This window comes from Delphinus delphis, chromosome 9, assembly GCF_949987515.2.
Source record: "Delphinus delphis chromosome 9, mDelDel1.2, whole genome shotgun sequence".
Classification (NCBI taxonomy): Eukaryota; Metazoa; Chordata; class Mammalia; order Artiodactyla; family Delphinidae; genus Delphinus; species Delphinus delphis.
This window is the reverse complement of record NC_082691.1, coordinates 36504584-36523102: the sequence shown is the minus strand read 5'-3', so window position 1 is coordinate 36523102 and position 18519 is coordinate 36504584. Positions and strand designations below refer to the sequence as shown.

The 18519-nt window shown below is 36.9% G+C and overlaps 1 protein-coding gene across 1 annotated transcript in view; it reads left to right on the top strand.

Moving 5' to 3' along the window:
• HDAC9 (histone deacetylase 9) overlaps positions 1 to 18519 on the top strand; it is an 806539-nt gene that overhangs the window by 393787 nt on the left and 394233 nt on the right. Inside the window, exons 9-11 of the mRNA XM_060020406.1 lie at positions 4883 to 5005; positions 7811 to 8021; positions 8452 to 8669. Coding sequence (XP_059876389.1) covers positions 4883 to 5005; positions 7811 to 8021; positions 8452 to 8669 — 552 coding nt within the window. The remainder of the gene's footprint in view (positions 1 to 4882; positions 5006 to 7810; positions 8022 to 8451; positions 8670 to 18519) is intronic.

The window sequence follows — 18519 nt, the reverse complement described above, 5'->3', positions numbered from 1 at the left end:
GATAGAACAGATATTTCCTGATAGATCTAGTCAGAGGTGCTCCAGTCTTAGGCTGAAGGGTCTGATGTCCAGGGAAGGTAGGCAGCTACCCAGAGTCATAAGCCAGTGAGTGGTAGAGCTCAAGTGTAAGATGCTTAGACCACTCTCCTTTACACCAGTCCAGACTGCTGCTCACCAAAGCCTGGTAGGTACTTATATTCTTTTTCTAATGTTTCTGATGCTCATGCATAGTGTAGATAATTTTGAGCATGCAGTAACTTGAAAATTCTACATTCACTTTTTCTATGAGCCTCTTAAAAAGTGGGTGATTACATAGTTAGTATTCTGTCAAGGGTCATCTGTTGACTTCTTTGTCTTCTTAAGAGCAAGAAAGGAATTCTCCCTCCCTTCTTCCCTCCCCCCTCCCTTCCTTCCTTCCTTTCTTCCTTTCTTCCTCGGTATCTTCTATCCCCACAGGCATTTTCCTTGCCCCTATATGCAGTCATTTTCTCCTGTATTTTTGTTTGCATGGGTTCTTACATCATACATGTATTTTTTGCTTTGTACTCATGAATTTTAGGGGATTTAAATGGCATGGTGTTATCAATCTCATTCCATTTCTTATTCTTATCACTAAGCATGTGATAAAAATAAGACTAGCTCTTTTTAGAGCTAGTCACATCATAATGGATGCATATGCCTAATTGCTTTTAATCACTGTAATAATCCATGGTGGGTACTCCTCCATTTTACCTACCTGTTCTCCAGTTGGATTCCCCAGTGACCTCCAGTTCTCACCCACCACCAAAACATGCTTTAGTGTATATCCACACTCATCACTCTGTAGCTAAATGAGAATTTCTTGAGCAGCAGGAGAACCTCTGGGTCATGGTGTGCAGTGCTGAAATAGTCACCAGAATTGCTATACCAGTCCACAGTCTCACCAGTAATGTGTGATGGTTTTTACTTTCCTAAATCCCTGTGACATTTAATATTGTCCATTTTTCTAATTTTTGCCAGTGTCCATCTCGTAAGAGAATTTGAATCTTTTGATTGAAACTAAGGTCTTCTTGATGTCAATGGCTAAAGAAATAGCTCTACTGAGAGACGTAATTTTCAGCTTATGTGTATTTTATTCACCTGAATTTCAAATATTATCCATAATTTAGGGTTCCAATTACCATGATGGTGAGAAAAGTAATTAAAATTTGAAGGTCATTATTAAGATATGGATAGGCCTCCCCTGCCCCAACACCCGGCTCAGTCATATCCCTCTTCCCAACATCATGCTCTTTCTGGTGAAATGCTAGTTACCCATCAAAGCCTAGTTTAAAATCGACAACCTGCTCTGTGCCATTGAAGTGTTTTGACCATACTCTAATTATAGTAATTATGACGGGTCATTAGAGCTAGTCCTCTACTTTCCTGTGCACCCGAGTAGCATGTGAACTTACGTGGCCTAGGGCATCTTTGTACCCCTCCCACCCAATTAATCTAACTTAATTGTAATTAATTAATTGTTTTGTGAAGGTTAAGCAATAGCCATTATATGTTTAATATTTCCATTTTATCTGACTACAGCAATCATTTCTGGTTCTGAAAAATTTTTAGATTAAAACCATCTTCCGCATGTTCTAAGGTATGAAACATTGGCATCTTAGCACAGCATTGATTTAAGGGCTGCATTGGTTTCAAAACTGCTTCCTGGAAAAATCCTGGCCTTGTGTGGAAATACTTGTAAGCTTACCACAGTGCTAAGGTGGGGTAACCTTCCAGCCTTGCAAGAATGCTGGTCAGGATCCTTCACTGTCTCAGTGAAATGGTCCCTCTCACCATCTGTTCATCTGACTTTCAAGTGTGTCTGCACCCTTTTAGCAGTGTACCATATAGCTCCGGTTTCTTATTAAGAAACATTAACCTGGAACAGGTAGCCTGCTTCTATCAAGAAGTCAAATTGAGGAGACTTCCCTACTGGCCCAGTGGTTAGGACTCCACGCTCCCAATGCAGGGGGCCTGGGTTCGATCCCTGGTCCAGGAACTAGACCCCACATGCATGCCACAACTAAGAGTTCGCATGCCACAACTAAGGAGCCAGCGGCCTGCAACTAAGCAGCCCACCTGCCACAACTAAGACCCAATGCAAACCAAATAAATAAATTTAAAAAAAAAAGTCAAATTGAGGAAAGTTATATTTAAAGGAGATAATTTGAGAAAAACATTATTTCAGCTAAGTCATTTGTGATTTTATCCATTGGAAGTTTATGTAAATGTTGTGCTTATTTCCTTATCTGTAAATTGAAGGAAATAAATTATGTCCAAATCTCTGAAGTTCCGTGATATGATATATACCAGTTAGCCTCTGTGGGAAGAACCAACTATACCCCCCAACTTGGGGGACTTTGGACTTTCCTTACTTCCTCAGGAATTGTCTCCATGACTTGAAGATCCTCACATCTATAAAGCCACCAGGGCTTTTGATTTCTTCTCACGCCAGACTAGCTGGCTCCCAGTTGTACACTTTTATTCTTTTCCGTAAGCCCCAGGGCCTGATTGTGCTTCCTGTTTTTCTCTCAAGCTTCCTCCTTCTCCATGCTTTTTTATGGTTCCCTTACCCTTCGGTAATGGCTGCAGAGTGGTGTGTAGCTTCTGCAGCAGTACCTGACAACAAATCATCCAGCCTTGATCGGTTTAAAAGTTTTATTGCTGATCCCACGGGGAACCAGAATGAGGGAAATCACTCAGTTCCTTCATCCATAACAAGAGCATAAGATTGCTGGAGAGTGCCTGGAATTAGGAACTAGGAATTAGGTTAATGTCCCAAAACTCCCTGGCATAGGGCTTGGCACATGGTCAGTGCTATCCTAGGAAATGGCACCACTCAATTTTGCTCTGAAGCTACAGGGGCCTAAAGTCCCATAGTAAGAACATTCCCAAGTCCCTTCACTTTTGTCAAAGCCCCTGTGAGCAGCCAGTGTGCTACTGCAATTATTACACCTGAGAAGAAACCTTTTTTTCACTTTAGTATAGGTTTAGCTTCCTACGATGGGGTAGGAGGAGATCGCCCAAGTTCTGACTGGAAAACAAAGATAACCTCTTTTGTGAGGTTGGGGTAACTTTTGGTGTCATTCCCACAGTGCCTGTCAAGTCTCCGTGCTGTGGGAAGCAGATACAACCTTGAATGAATATTGTACATGATTTAAAGTAATTATTTTTCCACATTTATTTCTCTTCCATAAATACAGAGAAGCAGATGAAATATCCTTTTATTATAAATGGCTGCTTACTGCCAATAAGCTAGTTTAAATATTTTTACTTCCTCATACGTTCTTTTGTTCTTGTTCAGGTGTATATTCTGTATTTAAAAATCATGGTAAAAACGTATCAGTATAAGCAAAATAACTTGTCTTTTTAAATTAGAGCAAATATGCAGCTGTTGTTGATACTCCTTAAATAAAATTGCAGTCTCGTACATTCTGATGATAAAATCTTTTCCAGTAGTCTTCATGGGTTTTTGACAACTTTAATTTTGTAAAGGGTTTCATATATACTCAATGTAATGTTAAAAATTTCAATATACTTCTTGCTTTCCATGTACAAATATCTGGCTTGTTCTTCTGAGAAAAAAACAAACTCTGAGTTGGTTTGGAATTTCAAGTTGCAATGAGAAAAGTCCACCTTTAGCTTTCTGCTCTTATGTTAAGGCTACGACTCATCTCCAAACAAACGTATGATTGAGGTGATGTTTTGGAATAACATCCTGTGTTTTGGTGGCGCATCACTCTTCAGTGACATTCTGAGGTTGCATTGTATTAGCACATGATATTTTCCCCAGTTAATTGATATCCCAGGTTTGTCCAGGGGAAAATCTACCGCTCCCCCAAACATACTTGACAAGTTATTATATTTACTTTAGTCAAAGCCCGTGTGTGCAATATCCCTCTTGGAGGTGGTCTATTATTGGAGTCCCATATGCTTTTTGTTTGGGAAGAAAGCAGTCACTGTGTCATACTGTTACATGGAGTATTCTTTTTCAGGGATGTTGTTCCCTTGGGGACCATATCAGGCCAGAGTTCCTTAGTCTAATAAGACCTTTGTAACTCTTATTGTATAAGAGTTCTGGGAGGGAAGCAAGAGTTAAACAGAAAATGTAATTCAAGCAACTATATTAGGCCACATGTGGGAAAACATGACTCTTAGTATTGGATTAAAAAAAAGGTTTATTTGTTGTAAAAAGAACTCTGATGCCAAAATTTTCAGGGTATTTCAGTGTAAGTGAAGACTGTTGTGGCCCAGGGAACTCACAACATTTTAACATTTACTTTAGTTTCTGAATATGTATGATTTAAAAAACACCATACAGAGTTGTCTTTTCACAAATTTTATATTTAAAAAAAGATATAATTAATTGTTATAGAAGTCCTGTATGGTGATATTTAAGATTTTCTTGTGTGAGTTTTCCCATCAGCAAAATGATGTTTATTCCATATGAGGATAATGATTATAGCAACGTTACATACATATTCTTCATGCATTAATACAAAAATCTGTACTCATAAGAATTACTCAATTTAATTGTTGTACTTTACCAATTGATGACAAACACACTGATTATATTCCATAAAGGTAGAATTTTAAAAATGAATTTTTTCTACATGAACATAGAAGCTTGCTCTTCAGATTTTATAGTTACAACTGATGAAGAAATTTTTAATTTATTACATATAACATTTTTGGATACAGAAGTCATAAAATACTTATAAGTTCTTAATTAAAATATTTAAATGTTTTGACAGATTATAATATAAAATCTGTTTTCTGAAATGAGAACGTTACAGTAAAATATGTGATATTGTGTAATATTTTGAGAGTTCCCTTTCACTTTTTTTTTTTTTTTTTTAACCAGAAAATGGTTTCACAGCAACGCATTCTAATTCACGAAGATTCCATGAACCTGCTCAGTCTTTATACCTCTCCCTCTTTGCCCAACATTACCCTGGGACTTCCAGCAGTGCCAGCCCAGCTGAATGTAAGTCATTATTACCCTGCAACAGCCTAAACCAGCCCAAGGGATATTTTCATAGGGAAATTCTCGTTCTTTTCTTGTATATTTAGACTTCAGGGAAACTTGGTAGTCTACTTCTCCGTCACTGTTTGCTGAGTTGTTCAAAGATGTTCAGTTTAATTTCACATTAAAGAATCATGCTGGTTCATACAATATATAAAAATAATAACTAACATTTGTATAATGCTTTATAGCTTTTAAAAAAGAAAGCACTCTCCAGGTATATTATTTTGGTAGCTCCACCCAGCCATCCTATGAAACAGAGATTACAGGACACATTTTTACAGAAGAAGCAGCTGAGACTTGGAATGCATAAAAGCCCAAGATCACAGACCCAGCAAGTAGCAGACCTGAACCTCAACTCAGGCCATTGCTGAGAGGTGCAGCGTCTGAAGCGCAGCAGCATATGTTTAAAGAATTTATTTTGTGAATGACTTTATTTTGAGAATTTAGGTTACTGACTCTGTGGTACTGAAGAATACATATCTGGAAAACCTCTCTAAGAACAATATTAAACTCTTGCCTGGAGATTCAAAGTGAATCAATTACTTTAAAAGTCCTGACAACTCAAATAGGATCTTTTGGAGGTAATTGTCCTACTAACAGAAGACAGCAATAATTATTTTATGCATATTCCCTAAAATAATATAAATTTCAGTCATTGTAAAAGATTTTTAACTTTACCTAGACTAATTTATCTGTGAAAAGTTAGTAAATTAAATTGTACTTATGTAGAGGTCATACGCTACATTTGGTTTAAAGAGAAATTTGTTCCAACCCTTGGCACCAATTTTGCCAGTTTTTAGATGCAGGTCTTCCACTGAGTCCATCTTGTCAAATTCACATCTTTTATAGTATGCTAACGTTAAGAAATCATAAAGAGTTGACCATTTTGTGACTAATTGATTTTCAAAATAGGAGCCCTATCTATGGCATGCTACTAGTTCATGCACAAGCACACCTACAGGTGACATTTTTAAATGATACATTTTATGATTGTGTTCAATACATATTATAAAACCAATCTAAGAGGTACCTTATTGTATTTGGTATTTTTAATAGAGTAGAATGTTATCTTATGTGATATAGTAATCTTATACCAGTGAGGAGAAAGCAAAATTTGGATGTTGTTTTATATTTGGAGATTAAAGAAGACAGGCTTAAAAACACTGAATTCAGCTATGCCCCTGAAATTCCACATAAAGCATTTGTAAACAGTTGGCTCTAGTGAAAAGAAGAAAGAAATTAGGGATGAAATAAAACATACATATTTATGGATGATATTTTCAAATCTTCACTTACTAAAAATTATTTTCTTCTGTTCCTGTTTTTTCGTATCTCTTCTGATGATAAGCAAATGCTAGCACATAAACTTATGACACGTGAATAGGCTTTTTTTTCCCTACTCTTTTTTTTGCGTGTTCTAAGTCACTCCTACCAGCTAACACAAACATACACCACTTTTAATGTGGTCGGGGAGAATTTTTTCCCAAAGGACCAAGTACTAAAAACCAGACCATTTAATGTTTCAATGGTAATACAATTTGGTACCTTTGGATGAATAAACCAGTGTGGTTTGGATTGAAGTTTCATTTTTCTTTGCTTCCATTTTGGTGTGGATGAGGCCATCACAATTAATTTTTCAAGCTTAGCATTGCTTTGGCAAAGGGATCTCTAATATTCTAGTTCCCCACTGAGTAGTGGTAAATTTTAAGGAAAAGAGGCCAGGAGAAGGAATCACTTCTAGATTAAACATTGCATTGACTCGCTGTGTGACTAAGACAAACCATTTACCTCTTTGTCCTTCAATTTCTCCGTCACTGAAAATTGCTTTGCTTCCCTGGTACACAGCAATTTTGAAAGATGAAACATGAGTTTTGAAAAGAAACATGCCACATAATTTTGAGGTATTAGACCTCTGCTTTTGTAATACCAAAATGACCACCATTCATTAAGTTCTTTGAATAGGAGAATTCATTATTACTGTTGATGATATAAATATTATTGCCTTATTATTGTGTTATCATATATTTCAAGTTCTTAATAGCATTTTTATTTGATATCTAATTTCACTTGTAGTTTATTTTATTAAACAAAAGTATCTGGAGTGTCATTTTCAATATTTAAAGATTTGGGAATCTGTTATGAATTAATATAAAATACATGTTTAAATCAAATTCCTGCATATTTTATATAACCTTTCATTGACTTATCTCAAGAATTTTATTTTAAAAATTAAATACTGGAAACCCACACTCTGTGAACGTATTAGAGGACGTATAGAGAAAGGGTGAATGGTTCCTTCTGCTTGAAGCTCCAAAATTACGGATCTTTTTATCTCTAGCTTCTTAATCCCTATTGTATAGCCATTAGCTCAGCGATTTGAATAAATTTTACTTTTCTAATATACCTTTTACTACAGCAGTGTATTAATCTATTTTAGAAATAACTGTCCCAGTTATTAAGCCTGAAATTAGCATGATTTTTAATGTTAAAAAACGTTTTATTTTGGGTTCCGTATAATGATACCCAATACTAAATTGTCTCCAGTGCTTCAGCTCTATTTTTGTTTCTCCTTTGTTAGTTCACTTAGTTCACAAGACATGGTGTTATCCATTTTCCCTACTCAGCCATTGGATAAGGTAGGGCTTCTTGGTCGGGGGTTAGGGGGGGTGGGAATTATGGAATAAGAAACTAATCTAATGATTTACAGACCTAATGACCCATATGGTGAAAGTGGATTAACATCAGTATTATTTCTTGACACAGGCTTCAAATTCGCTCAAAGAAAAACAGAAGTGTGAGACCCAGACACTCAGGCAAGGCGTTCCTCTGCCTGGGCAGTATGGGGGCAGCATCCCGGCGTCTTCAAGCCATCCCCATGTCACTTTGGAGGGAAAGCCCAACAGCAGCCACCAAGCTCTCCTGCAGCATTTATTATTGAAAGAACAGATGCGACAGCAAAAGCTTCTTGTGGCTGGTAATTCATAACGGCACCATTTGCAGGTTATTTTAGGGCTTTCATTTTATCAGCAATTCAATGTAATGTCTCTTTAACTCAAGACCTAGTAAAGATTCAGTGTCATACATAGGTCTCCCTGATACCTACTACTGTGGAAAGACTGTTGTCTTTATTTATTCCTCTAGATCCATGAAAAAAAAACTCACCTTATTTAACCTTCATACATACCAGAGTGGACTATTGGTGAGTCATTGATCAGTTGCATATCTGCCCAATGCTTTGGCACTTTTGCCTTCACCCCACCCAACCTAGCCTTCTGATATTTGCCCGGTAGTATACTACTTTTCGTAAAACTTATCCCATAGCTATTTTCTGTAGCTTCTTTCCTAAATTGTGTATGTGTCTGTGTGTGTGTACATATATACATGTACGTATATATTTTTTTCAGGTGGAGTTCCCTTACATCCTCAGTCTCCCTTGGCAACGAAAGAGAGAATTTCACCTGGCATTAGAGGTACCCACAAATTACCCCGTCACAGACCCTTGAATCGAACCCAGTCTGCACCTTTGCCTCAGAGCACATTGGCTCAGCTGGTCATTCAGCAGCAACACCAGCAATTCTTGGAGAAGCAGAAGCAATACCAGCAGCAGATCCACATGAACAAGGTAAGTCCCCAAGCCACGTCAACATGCCATAACCACTGGTGTGGAAATTGGGGTTTTCTTCACTGATGTGTGCATACAAGAGAGAGTGTTGGTATCCATCACAGCCAAACGGAGACTGCCCTCCTGGCCGTGCTGTCAGGGCTCAAGGGCACCATCACATTATCACTGTTTTCTCCATCACTACATGTGTAGGACATTTGTAGCAAAATTGAGCTCCTAGATTAGAAAGTCTCTTATGATTGGGTACCTATGTTAATACAGAAGCACATACAGGAACATGTGTGCAGAGCCCCATTTTTTGTTATTGTAGTAAAGGTGTGAGGCAGAGTTGAAGTTTGCACAGGTGCTAGCAGCTATGCCAAGGTCGGCCAGTTAGGTATTTCTCAGCAACTTCTATGTATGCATGTTATATTTATTTTTTAATATGCCCTACTTTATTCCAGTCAGTGTTGAAGCGGTTTCTCAGAAACTTGTGGTAGTTTCTTTCTGGCAGCCTTATTGTGGCTGAAATGGACAGCAAATGCCTGAATCACAGCACATCCTCAGGAGCCCTCCTGCTGAGGCAACCACAGTCATTCTAAAATAATGGTATCAGGCGGGCCAGCAAAGCATTTTCAATGAACTTGTAAGCAAAACTGGTCTGTACAGTTTTGCCACTACTCTCTGCTATGGTAGCCTTACAAAGTAGAATCCTCTCATTTCTGGAGAGTGAAAGGTCCTGAATATCAAAATTCTTTCTATTATCTTTTGTTACTATATCACCTCCAGATATCTTGTAGAGACATTATATTGAGAAACAATCTCCTGTTTACTGATAAATGGATAGCTAAAAATGGAAATAGTATTTAAATGCTTTATTGTATTGTGATATAAACAAAACAAAATCTCATGGGAGAAGGTCTAATCATCTTTCTAATAGCAAGAGAAGGGGGTGTTTATCATGTGCTCACCTTATTGCAGGTGGGATTAGAGATTTTCTCTCCTCTTTGGCCTCCATCTTATGGAGCACAGGCTCCGGGCACGCAGGCTCAGCGGCCATGGCTCACGGGCCCAGCCGCTCCGTGGCATGTGGGATCTTCCCAGACCGGGGCACGAACCCGTGTCCCCTGCATCGGCAGGCGGACTCTCAACCGCTGCGCCACCAGGGAAGCCCTGGCCTCCATCTTAACAAGGCAGAGCCATGAAGGGAGCATGGGCTGAAGACCACAATACTGAACACAAATTCTCCCAGTCCAACCCTTTGCAGCATTCAAAGATGACGTGTATGTGTGTATATCGGGGTTCAGGGTGGTTGGCTGTGCCATCTGCCTCTCCTGTTATCGTTTGCTGTACTGCAGATTGTATTTCACTATATTTCAGACTCTTTCTATATCGTCACATTAATGCCTGTTTTATTGCTACAGCATTTCTCTAAATTTATCAGATTGTTTTGGGTACAAACAGTCTTGTCAGAGGAGAACCAACTTCCTTCTTGTATAATGGCATATAATACTCCTTGCCTTGAATGTTATTCTGCATGTTTACTATCTTATGGTAGAGTTATGTTGGTTTGTTTGTTTTGTGGTATCTTAGCACTACTTAAAACTACCAGGTATTCTTGAAACATTGTCCAGTGTGAGAGGAAAGACTGGGAATTCTACTTTTCACCTCACAATATTTTGATCTGGAATTAAGTTCATTTAGAAAAGTAGTATTGGATTGTAAGTATACTTTCTGCTACTCGGTTCGATTTCCTAGAAATATGTGGATGTGCATATTCTATTATAGGTAAATTAGGTAAATTGGTCCCTTTGAAATCATCATCTACAGATGATTTCTATGAATACCTTTAAGAATACTTTGGAATACATTTTTTATGACCTAGAGTTGCCACTGCTTCACATTCAGATGGTTTGTTAATATCAGAATCTTTGTATATTAGTATCACAGTGGAGATTTTGACAGGCAGATGCTAACCTCAGTCACATGGAAGAAACTAAGATGGAAAGCAGGCATTTGCATTTTAGCAATGAGAAAAGCAAATCTTATCAGAGACCTTCTCCCATGTGGAGCTGATTCCTTGGAATCTGTTAAGAATTCTTCCCAAAATCAGAAACAAACCTATACTTTTAGGTACATGTTTGTACAGTGGTTTGATTATTAAATCTTGTCTTAATTAGGCAAAATGAAGCCCAGAAAACTTCAAAGTACAAAGCTGATCTTTATATATTAACCTCTCTCAACTTGGGTGTTTAGATTACTCAAGCAGGTCTCTACTTGGCTTTTCTCCATGTATATATTCCATATGTTTAATCAAGATGGCATATGCACACTGGGTATTCTCCAGATTTGAAAATATTTCACTTGCCCTCAGTTGTCTAAGGAAATAGAGAAGAATCTTATTAAATAAATCTTGAACTCCATCCTGTTCCATGGTATTCACAATAGAACCATTAATAAATGAATTGCTACTGTTCACCCTCCCCCATGAGGTAATGAAAACATTTAGTTCACATTAGGAGAAGGCCAAACTTAGATGCCAAAAGATAACAAGTTTTATATAATAATACATCTATGTGTACTCTAACCATTTAGAATAACCATTAATGAGAAATAACCACAGAAACTTTAATATATGTCATTTTTTTCCTATTATCATGGAAGAACCTTTACTGAATCCATTCAAATTGGAGCCAAATAGTTGGCATCATAAAAGCATGGTTCTTACTCTTGAGATACTTATTCCAACAGGAAATATAGGCACACATGAAGAATAGGTGTGCAGATGACATATTTTAAAATGTCTTTTCCTTTTATTCCCTCAGCTTTTCTTTATGGTTCTTTTTAGAGGAATTTAGGAATTTTGAGGAAAAATGGAGTGAGAAGAAAGAAAAAATAAGTAGGTTTATCTCTAAACTTACATCATATTAAATATGATTGGGCTTCCTGGTATGAAATTTTTAATGATTTATTTGAATTGCTAAAAATCTTTAGAAGAATTAGAAGCAAAGCTGTACTTTTCAGAACAGTTTATACAATGATTGGCTTATTAAATTTAAAAAACTTTCTCATATCTTGCTATTATTTGACTGCATTTATGAAAGCAGTCATTCATGCTTGTTATAACTATACAATGTAAATGTTATTAATCATACTAAACAGTTTACCTACCTGTTACCTGATACTTTGATGACATTTACATGGGAAATTTGTGTGTGGTAAGATGTTAAGCCTCATGTAATTATGTTGTAAGTGCTTAATAGCTTAGCAGAAATACCCCAGGAATGGGTTTATGTAGCATTTGTATTGCTGTATCTACCAGTAAATAATGGGGCAAGCCTGAAAAATGAATGAAAAATGTCAGAATGATTTGTCTCTGCTTATCAGTTTGTATATTCTGTTTTCACTGGAAGAGTTTTGAGAAGCTTAACCGTAAGAAAATCACGGCTTACAACATTTGTCCTTTGATTTTTTTTTTGAGACATTTACAAAATTCAGAGATGCATTTAAACAATTTATATTACTAATATATAGTACCTTCATGTTTCAAAAAAAACAAGAGTTTTTTAATATGAGGATTTCAAAAGAAAACTGTTGCTTTTGCCAGTATCTTTTGATTTTTTTATTAGAAAAAAATGGTTTCTAAAACAGAATTTTCCTTGTAAATACAAAATAGCAAACAAAAATATAGGAGGGTATTGATAATTTTCTTCTGAACCGTTTTCAAGTTTAAATATTGCCACAGATTATCTGGTAAAAACTATGATGAAAACAAAATACCACAGTTACTTGGACGTTTTTATGATTTTTGAAGGAGTATCTGACCACTGCCTAATTACCAGAAGGGTAGATCTCTAGTCACATCACTCTCTGAATGATATACAGAAATTTTCCAAAGTATATTCAGGCATTTTTGTTGTGAGATAATTTGACATAGATCTCTGCCCCCTTCCAAATGACAACATTATTCTTTGAATTATTTCTCAGTTATAGTATTAATAGAATAGCATTGGTTGATGCCTAATTGTTTCTGTTTTAACTAGAATTTTAATAACTTTTCTAATACCTATATTTTTCATATTCATTCCATCAAATCCATATGAGAAGAAATTTTAAAATTATTTCTTCATTCAATGCTTATTTATAAATAATCTATGCAAGTATCCATTTAGCAAATCATTACTGAATTCTTACTTGGTACCAGACACTATTTTAGGCACTAAGAAAACAACATTCATTATCCTCATGGAGCTTACCATGTGGGGAGCAGGGGACTGAAATATTCCAGTAAACAGTAATACAATACAATGTTTTAAGTATTAGGATAGGGGACATGAGGAAGGAAATTGTTTCCTTTGAGGAAACAAGATTTTGAGACTTGTTTAGTTCTTCTCAGGATTATCTTGTCCTTTTTACATCTTTTCCTCTCCCTTCTCTCTCTCTTTCTTTCTCTGTCTCTCTCTCTTTCCTTCCCTGCCTCTTTCTCTGTTTCTCTCCCTCCCTCTCTCCCTCTCTTTCTTTCTTCGTAAAATGCTCTGTGATAAATACCTTATGCATTCCTATGACTGGATATCAGCCAACACTTAAAAAAAACCCCACATAAATCATGAGATGATATCTTATACGTGTCAAGGTTCACTCTAGATATAAGTATTTATTATATATTTATTACTATGATACTTAGGCATTTTGACATGAGTGCTATTTTATCATAATAAAAATATATCTAAGACAAGAGCAGTGAAGGGGAGGGTGGGCAGATGTCCTACATTGCCCTTATTAAAACAGGTAGATTTTATGTCTGATGAGCAAGGCATGAATATAGTTAAGCTCAAATGCTGGCACAGAGCTAATGGGGAGCTTTCATCAGTTTTGGAAGAGAATTTGACCCTTTATTTGAACAGTGTCTGTTATATTCCTTTTCTTGACACAATTTTCTAACATAGATGTTAAATTTTCTCCATAACCCCTCATGATTCATACCCACTCCTTGTCCCCAACAATCCATCCAGAGCAACTCAGGGGAGAATATTCTTTCATGCCTGTGGTCACATGCAAACATAGCATGGTTGTGTGTGTGTGTGTGTGTGTGTGTGTGTGTGTGTGTGTGTGTGTGTGTGTGTATTTTTCCTTATAAAGTATCCCTGAAGGCAGCGCTAAAATATAACTGTTTTGTGCACTGTTAAGCAAAGTGTATATTTTCCCAAGGAAATTAATTTGAACAACAATTATACAGACAGTTACAATCCCAAGAGTTTATATATTTTGAAGTCACACTTCATATTAGTTTATTTTAATAAGGGTATTTCTATCCATGCCTTACTTGTAAGAAGATTAATATTTTAAGGATAATTAGGTAAGGACCAGGTAGCGATTTCTGCTTTTTTGCTACACCTATTTCTCCTAATGTATCTTTTCCTCCTCATCTTTTATACAACATGGATCTTTCCAGAACCTTTCCCATAGGGACCTTAGGGATAGGATCATTTAAATGATGCCAGCTCTCTTTTACGTGTAGGATCTTCTAGGAGCTGGAACACCATGCTAGCATTCTTATGTGTATCATCTCCTCAAACTATAAGCACAATTTTTTTTTTACTATCAAGAAAGTTAATTTAAAAGGGCTTAAGTAAGCTGACTGAGGTGGCTAGGTTAGTAGTTGACAGAGCTGGGATTCCAGCATAGGTTGTATGACACAAAAACCTGTCCTTAACGTAAACTTAGGCTTATGATTTCAATGTTGCTTTTATCACTAAGCAGGAGACAAAAAGTAGGAAACTTACAATAAAAAAACAAGGCAAACAAACAAAAAAAAGGAGGGTTATCTTATTTTTTAGGTATTTGTTTGGATTTGCCAGGAAGGAGAAATCCCATTTGCTGACCTTGCTTCCCAGTTCTCCACTCATTGCCCTCCATCCAGTTATTCATTTGGATGTCTTTTTATATGGACCCGATGGTGGGACTTTCAGATATCCTGTTGACTTACCGGCAATGCAGCGTGAATGCAGTACAGAGCCAACTACAGCCAGGCTACACTTCATTCCTTTCTTCTGTGTTGTAACATTGCCATATTTTTTAGACTTGGGCAAACATCTTCTCACAGGAGTTCTGAGCAAGCCTGAAGCTGAAAGTCAACTGACTTCATCAAGTTCAAGTGAAATGCAAATGTTGGCATCTCATCTATGGGTGGTTTGGAAAATGCCTTGTTTTAAGTTTTGAGAAATGGATGAGTAGAAACTTGAACTGGGCTTTCATTTAGGAAAGTAGGCATTACTGTTGTCAGGTTTAATTTCTCTCTATCCATTTGACAGCTTGTTTCCATGCAGAGTCTTTAATCACCAATTTAGGATTACATTTTGCCCATTAGATGGATAGTATGTCCAAAAACTTTAGCAGGCATTGAAAGGCAGTCTTAATTTTATAACAGTAAAAAGCCTCCTAGATTATTTGTCTATCTATAGAGGTTTATAAAAGAAACTTTGACTTTACCCTTAAATAGATGCTATTTCGACATGATTAGCCCACTGTAAATAGATCCTTGTAGGTATGTATTGGGCTTCAAAAAAAAAAAAAAACTACTCATGCTGCAATACCGGCTTACAACATCATAGAGAATTCATATAGAAGCATTTCACTATATAATTACAAGTTGATGGTTTATAATATACAGAAAATGGCTTGTTGCTTTATTATTAGATGTGATGAAATCCTGTGTTTGGAAAAGAAACTAAATGACCATTTCAGTGGATTAATGTGTAACATTCATAAACGTTCCCAGGGCTGCTTTCATAACTTGAAGACCAAGGGAAGGACCTCGACCTTTCCCTTTCACTCTGCACTGTTAATCTAGTCAGAGATGCTTTTATTGAATGAGAAAAACAATAGTTGGACATGACTATGAGGTAAGAAAATAGGGGAAAGAAAAGTATCTGGGGAATTAGGCCATGTGAGTGGTTTGACTGATGTTGATTCCAGGAGTTCAAAAGGAGAGGGAAGCTAAATAATTTGGTTGTTTCCCAACCTTGACAAATAGTTTCATTTGACAGAATGAAATAATTAAGTCTTACTAAGGAATTTTTAATATAACTAAGTGATTTGTGGACATGAAAACCACCGATGTGTAGCAGTCTCTTTGTTACAGATTTTGGTTGCTTATAAGTTCCTGATTTTAGGGGTTTTTTCCTCTGTATCTTTCTGCTCTTTCTCTAAATATTTATGAAGACTGAGGGATTATAGTGACCCTGAAATGTCATACAGTCTGGAGTATTCCCATTCCTTCAGGCAGAATTGCATCCAGGGCTCTGCTCCCATGTCCTAAATATACTGTTACTCTCTTGCTATCAACTTAGTTGTATCAACCAGCAATAAAAACTCACTTCTAAAAAATAATTTCCTGGCATGGAATAATTGGTGTTCCACAAAGATTTATTAGCAACTATTTTGCTGCGTCCTGGAAGTGAAGACAGAGAAGGCATGTTTTTCCCCTTGAATGGCTCATAGACCTGCAAATAGATAATTTTAATCAAAGATAGTTCTACAGAAGGCATAGTTCATGTGAATTGCAAAATCTGGAATGCTGGGTAGCCTTTCCAAGAGAAGTTTCTGATGCCCTGCACACTTATTTATTTGTTTTGCGATTTTGGCCAAAGTGTCAAACCTCTTTTTCCACTAATGCTCTAATCTGCACACTTTAGAGGTTTATAGTGAGAATTACATGAGAGGATGTACTGAAAGTGCTTTGTAAACATAGTAAGAAATCCTTCCATTTAACACAGTATTTATATTCTTATATAGCACTAAGAGTTATATCTTCCCAGTTATGTTAATGCAAATGGCTTTCTGGAAGTGTAGAATATTTCTAAGACACACATTTTTCACTTGCCTCAATATTGCATCAAGCTACTTTGTTGTAAACCAAACCACGAAATTTTGTTCCAGCTCTTCCTTGCATCTTTGTATTCATCATGAAGCTGACCTTGTTTTCTCTTTGGAACAATATTATGGTTAGTTATTGAATTTTTTATTGAGGTATAATTCACACACTGTAAAATTTATTCCTTTTGCTGCACAGTTGAATGAGTTTTGACAAATATATATCGTCATATAATTACTGCAATCAAGATATAGAACAATTCCCTCAACTTCCAAAATTCCCCTGTGTTGCTCTTTTGTAGTCAATCCATACTCCTACCTCCAACCCCTGGCAAAGTACTTGAATTTTTGACCATGTAGGGAACATAAAACGAAGCACAAGTATGAGGGATGGTGTATTTTAAGAGCATGCAGACATCAGCCCTAAATGATTTAAACCATAAAATGTTCAAGCAAGAAGAGACATAAGGGATTCTTTGCCGAGGTCACAAGCTGATAGTCTATGGACTGGATCCATTCCATTGAACTGATGTCTTTGGCCTGCCTGGTGTCTTAAAAAGCATTCAAGTTTTGGGTCAATCATTTCAAATACAAATCTGGATTTCTGGCATTGTCTGAAAAATTGAAAAGTCTGGCTACACTGGGCCCACTTTTCCATGTGGCAGTTATTGTCTGGGGTTTACTCTTGGTTGTCTTTTTTAAGTATCGCTTGCACTGCTATCCAGTTGACCCAAGCAAGGGATTGAGGGGAGAAAGGGAGATGTTTATGAGTCAAGTGATCATGAGCTCCCTGGCTTTGAGATCTTGTCTATTCTGAGACACAGTCCAAAATCACCAAGAGTTAGCAAAGAAAATAAGCATGCCTTTCCTCACTGTGCCTCTCTTCATTACCCTTAAAGAAGGAAAAAATAAAACTTTAAAAGAAAATGCACTGTCAACTGAAGATCAAGAAGGAGATTATCAGGGGAAAATCCTATTATGTAATATAAAAGGACATAAAATTACACAGTGCTCTAAAAGAAGGAAAAATAGCTCATTTGTGTTCTAGTTAAGAAAAGCCCCTAATAGTCTTGTTACACTCTCTTGCTGAGGATTTTATGTTCTGAAAGGCCAGTCTTCCTGTTTCCACTTTTCCCCACCTAAATCCAATCTTCTGTAGCAGCCAGAGAGATCATTTACAAATGCAAATCAAATCATGTCAAGGGCTTCCTAAAAACTCCCCAGTTGCTCCTTATTGTTTGTTGGATAAAATCCAAATATCTTTTCATGGCCCACAGGCTCTTGCCCCCTCACTGACCTTATCTCCGACTCCCTACCCTAACTCGCTGAGCTCCCACCACATTGGCCTTCTCTCCAGTGTGTGAGGAGTCTCCTTCCATCTCCTGGAATGAACTGCGAGTCACAGTTCTGTGTGGAATGTTCGACCTCCAGGTGTTCTTATGATTCGACCTTGGTATTGGAGTCTCTCTCAGCTCAAACCTCAGCTATTCAGAGCGGCCTTCCTTGCCCATCCAAACTGGACACAGACACCCACTCCTTCCCCCATTATTCCCTATCACATTTAGTTCCAATCTTCACTTACTTATTTTTTATTTCCCCCTGAGAGACAGAATCTTGCCTGATTGACCGCTCTCTTCCCAGGTCATGGCCTATAGCAAGTGCTCAGTAAAAATTTGTTGAATGAATGAAAGAGTGGGTAACTTTCTCTAAGTAGCCGGGAGGAGGAAATTTTCAGTCTCCTTTCTGGAAGTGAACACATAATTGAGTTATTGGAATATTAGGATGTTTTGAGAGCCGAAGAAAGGATATTTTAATTGCTGGCATTGTTTTGGATAGTCATTTAGCATTATAAAAATAAACGCATTTTTATTAAGAATTCATTTGATCCCTAGATTAATTTTATATCTCTTCAGTATTGGCAAGAAAGGGTGTTTTTCAGTTTAGAGCTTTAACTTATGTGAATAATGGACCAGTACTTAGAAAATCTTTCTCTCTTGTT